Source organism: Momordica charantia, assembly GCF_013281855.1.
Source record: "Momordica charantia cultivar OHB3-1 chromosome 7 unlocalized genomic scaffold, Mcharantia_2.0 BLBB01000007.1, whole genome shotgun sequence".
Classification (NCBI taxonomy): domain Eukaryota; kingdom Viridiplantae; phylum Streptophyta; class Magnoliopsida; order Cucurbitales; family Cucurbitaceae; genus Momordica; species Momordica charantia.
The window spans coordinates 2,228,471-2,233,267 of NW_028275165.1; the positions used below are offsets into that span (position 1 = coordinate 2,228,471).

The window sequence follows — 4,797 nt, forward strand, 5'->3', positions numbered from 1 at the left end:
ATCATTGTCAAATCATGTGAAACTCTGTTGCAAGAGTGAGGGCAGTGGGAGAAACTAACAAATTTCAGGAAATGAGTAAGATCGACCATCTCTTTCACAATTGCTCCAAATTATCTGGGTGTGAGTCCTTAATTTTCATGACCACTAAAAGAGAATCAGAATCCACCTCCAAATTCAAGAATCCAATCTCAATCGCTTCTGTCAAGCAATCTCGAATAGCTGTCACCTCTGTATCGTTGAGTCATACACACACCCAACTTCTTTCACGAAAGTAAGCATAATTTTCATAACCATGAGTTAAAGACTAATTATACTAAAGACTTATAAACAAATTATTAATGTCTTTGCCATGTAAATTATGCTTAAACTAAGGGTTCGTTTGGTGATAACATTCATATTTCTTGTTTCTCGTTTCATGTTTTTGTTTATCATTTACTATTTTTTAATAAACAAAAACAGAACTGTTTGGTAGCTATTTTTTTGTTTCTTATTTTATTGAAAAATAAAACATAAATATTTTGGTTTTCTTGTTCTTTAAAATTTTAAATTGAAAAAAATATTTTTTAAATTAAATATCCAAAATTTTTATGTTATATTTAACTTTTACTATTTTTTACGCATTTGTAAGCCTAGAATAATAAAGTAATACTTTCAAAAAACAAAAACCTTCATTTTGTTATTTCTAAAATTTTTACACAATTTTGAAAACATTTAATTACCAAAATCTTATATTTTTCAAAAATTAAAAACGAGACGTAAGAAATAAGTAATAAGAAAGTTTTTGTTTTTTGAAAGTATTACACAATTTTGAAAACATTTAATTACCAAAATCTTATATTTTTCAAAAATTAAAAACGAGACGTAAGAAATAAGTAATAAGAACGTTACTAAACGTACTCTAATGGAGAATAATCAATACTATTTAAGATAAAAAAAACGATCGTCCTGTTTGAAAGGTGTTAGAGAACATGAATTGATTGTCTAGAACCTTTGGGGAAAAAAAAAACAATTGTGTTGGGTTATGAATGTTACCAAATTGTTAGGTTAAAATTTCCTTTAGCCATTCAATTAAGGAAAGTGAGGCATAATGAATGCCCTGAGTTTGCTTAACCCTATTTGGGTTCAAGCAATTAGCATATTACAACTTCTTAATGTCGTGTACTAGCATCGTACTTAATCGAGTTGGCGTGATTTGACTACACGTAAGTATCGATGTACCTGAGTTGGTTAAAATAAATTAGAGCATCATATTACAAAAGTAGTGCTTGAAAACTTAATTTAAAAAAGCAGAAAACTAAAACACAAAAATAGTTATCTGACGTAGCTTTTGTCCCTTTTGGGATCTGGGATCACGTAGTGACAAAGACGTGGAACCTTGTGGTACCATCCAAGATTTTAAGTGTTGATGCCGATCAAAATGTCGAGGTCTCAATTTCATAGAAATATCGATAAAATGTTGATGTCGATGGATATTTCTGTAAAAGCTAGAGAAATTAAAAAATCGTAAAAAACATTTAAATTAACAAATAAACATTTTCAATTTCTAAATAAGTTTAAATAGTTAATATTATATATGTGTGTGCGCGTGCGACATTTTAGTGATATTTTCATATTTTATCAATAGTATGGAAATATCGATTTATTTCTCATATCGATGCCGGACTCATAGATACATGAAAATGTAGATTGAAATATTGACGTGTCACCACATATTTAATACCATAGTATCACCTACCATGAGATCTTCTATTAAAATACTACCCTGGTCGCCGTGTTACTCCACACAACATGGATTTTAGAAAAAATAGAAAAAGAAAAAGTTATTCAACAAAGTTTTGGCAACCAAATTTTTTTTTCAATTTTATTTGTCGGTACTAAAGATAATAGATTAAAATATTATTTTGGTATTTATACTTTACTTATTATATTTTAATATATTTGCTTTCAAACGTTAAAATTTAGTTCATATAGTTTCCGTTAATTTTAAAACTAGTTTCTACCATTATTTTATGCTATTTTAACCAAACTCAAAAAAAAAAAAAATCACATTCCATCAAGTATTGATATCTTTATTCGAACAAAAATGGTTCAAATATATTTATTTATCTATTGACTTAATAACCAAAAAAAAATAATAATAATAAAAGAAATCATATTTTAATTTATTATTATTATTGTTGTTGTTATTTTTTAATCTCTTGGCTTAGCAGGTGGGCTCAGCTTTATAAGCAGCCACTTTGTTTCTATTTCCCTACGCGTTTGGCGAAGAAATCAAAAGTTTTCAAACGAAGAACCGCCGAATCCAGATTGAAAAATCGAAATGACTCCCTTTTCTTACGAATCCCAATCTCAGATTTCTCCCGGAACCCCCATTGGAGGTGACCCAGAAGCTCAAATCTTCAATTTCCAATCCGAATTCAGCTCGGAAGACGATCGTGACGAGTCGGAGAAGGCGACGGAGTGGAAGAACGCGACGGCGACGAAGAAGAAGAACCAGATCTTGCTTGAAGGCTTCGTGGAGGCCGCCGATGAGGAGAATTTGGCGAGGACGAAGAGCTTGACGGATGACGATCTCGAGGAGCTTAAGGGCTGTGTGGATCTAGGTTTCGCGTTTTGCTACGATGAGATTCCCGAGCTCTGCAACACCTTGCCGGCGCTCGAGCTCTGCTACTCGATGAGCCAGAAGTTTATGGATGATCACCAGAAGGTTCCGGAAAATTCTCCGCCGGAGTCGGCGGATTCCCCTTCGAGTCCGATTCCGAACTGGAAGATCTCTAGCCCTGGTGAGCGATTTTGAAAAGAATCTTGATGTTTATGTTCGGAATTTGAAAAGAATTGCTATGGGGCTGATGATTCGGCTTGAATATGATTGAATTTTGCTTAACATTGAGTTTTGAATTTGTTGTTATGTGTTCAGGTGATCATCCGGAGGATGTTAAAGCGAGGCTCAAGTACTGGGCACAAGCGGTGGCTTGTACTGTCAGATTATGCAACTGAAGGAGTCTGCAAAGTTAAAAGACTGTTGTGAATGAACCATTTTTCAAGATTATTAAAGAAGATGACATGGATCTTCTTCTTCAGCTTGTGCTTTGCAATCAAAACCATCTCCATAAAACTTTCCATTTGTAGCCTGAGATGGGTTTTATGAGACAGTCTCTGTTTGGTCTGATTTTGATGATGGAAGAAGAAAAAAGAAGAAGGAGAAGAAGAATGTCTCAGGTTTGAGATCAACCAATGATCCATTTGACTTATGATTCTGATTCAATTCTTTGGAGGATAAGATATTAACAAATTGTAATAAGTAGAACATTGAGAAAGCATTGTTTCTCTCAAAATTTGGTTGGGTATTGCTGATTATAATTGCTGCTTTGTTAATTTGGTGTTTTTTTTGCAATTCCAATCTTAGTTAGTTTAGTGTGGCTTTTATGCAGTGGTGAGAAGCCCCATCAAAGCTTCACCAACAACCTTTTGCTTCACACCTCTGCACATGCTGAGGTAACTAACCCAACTGAAAAGAATGCCATGATGGTTCTTTTGATGTTCCATTTTTTGGTCTTGTTTTCATAATTATCTTTTTGTGGCTTCCTGAGTGCTAACCAATGCTAGATTGTGCTAACTATTTCTGTTCAGTCCACACATGGCTGGATGAATACCCGTTTGCTCGATGTCGCTGGGAGAGGCGGTGGAGAACTGCCTGCTTCTTCTTGGTTTATGATTCGCGTACATTGTGAACTTGAGGATCTGTTTACTGGTTTTGTATTGTGAATCATGGTTTCTTGTAATGACATGACTAGAAAACGAAGGATCGGTTGATCCTTCTGACTTGTGTTTCCCCTCATTCGGTTGGTTCTTACTTTTGTGGCTTTGTGAGTGCTAACTATTCTGTTTAGTTCCACACAAATGGCTGCCCAATGTTGCTGGGAGAGGTAGGGGAGAAGAAGAACTGCCTGCTTCGTCTTGATCTATCATCGGTTTGCATCTTTAACTTGGAAGTGTTTTCTGGTTCTGTATTGTGAATGATCATTTCTTGTAATGACACGACTAGCAGACAATTAATCAATCTGTTTTTACTTCTGTTCCCTTTGTTCGGTTGGTTCTTAATTGTGCTAACTATCTCTGTTCAGCCACACATACGGCTGGACGAATGCCCGTTTACCCGACAATACCGTGATTGGGGATAACTGCTTTTTACCCATTTGCCTGATGCTTTCTGGTTTTGTCTTGTGAATGATGGATTCCTTTAACTGGAGTACGAACGATCCATCAATCGCCCGTTTTTATTGTTATGTAGATAGAACAGAGCTTATTCTGAGTTGTATACTAACATACTGATCATTTGGGGCGGGGCGGGACGGGACGGTGTGAAGTAAGCTTGAGATGCACAACTATGGCAGGTAAAGGATGGCATCATTTTTCTCATAGAGTCCATAGTTGTTTGTTAGGAAATCCATGTATTCTGGTAAAAGAAAGAAATTCTATTTGATAGCTTCTTCTGCAAAATAGTTTTTAGAAACCTTTTAAGATTTGTAAATGTTGAGGTTATTTTGCAACTTGTTCATGAAGTTCTGAATTTGAAGATGAAATAACTTTAGAAATTTCTAGTGGATAATTTTTGTTTCTTTTAATTTATTTTTTCTCCAGTGATATAAAATTATGGTATTTTTAGCTGATAAACTAGTAAATTAAATAAATTGACTATATGTAAATCACCAATTTGCTTTTAGTTCATTATTGTAATTGGACTATTTTTTCTTTTGTTGAAAATTTTTGAAGTCATTCTTGCACCTCAGCCTGAAA

At 34.2% G+C, this 4,797-nt stretch overlaps 1 protein-coding gene across 2 annotated transcripts; it reads left to right on the forward strand.

Annotated features, from left to right (window-relative positions):
- Nucleotides 1-2,234: 2,234 nt before the first annotated feature.
- LOC111018593 (uncharacterized) lies at nt 2,235-4,074 on the forward strand. 2 transcript variants are annotated; one of them, XR_002602419.2, is made up of 4 exons: nt 2,235-2,783; nt 2,918-3,219; nt 3,432-3,495; nt 3,631-4,074. XR_002602419.2 is itself a non-coding variant. In XM_022294744.2 (2 exons), exons 1-2 carry the CDS (start codon nt 2,321-2,323, stop codon nt 2,995-2,997), a joined length of 543 nt encoding a protein of 180 aa, XP_022150436.1. In that variant the 5' UTR covers nt 2,235-2,320; the 3' UTR covers nt 2,998-4,074. The 2 variants fall into 2 exon arrangements, 1 of the variants encoding a protein (XP_022150436.1); XM_022294744.2 differs by having other exon boundaries at nt 2,918-4,074.
- Nucleotides 4,075-4,797: the final 723 nt, after the last annotated feature.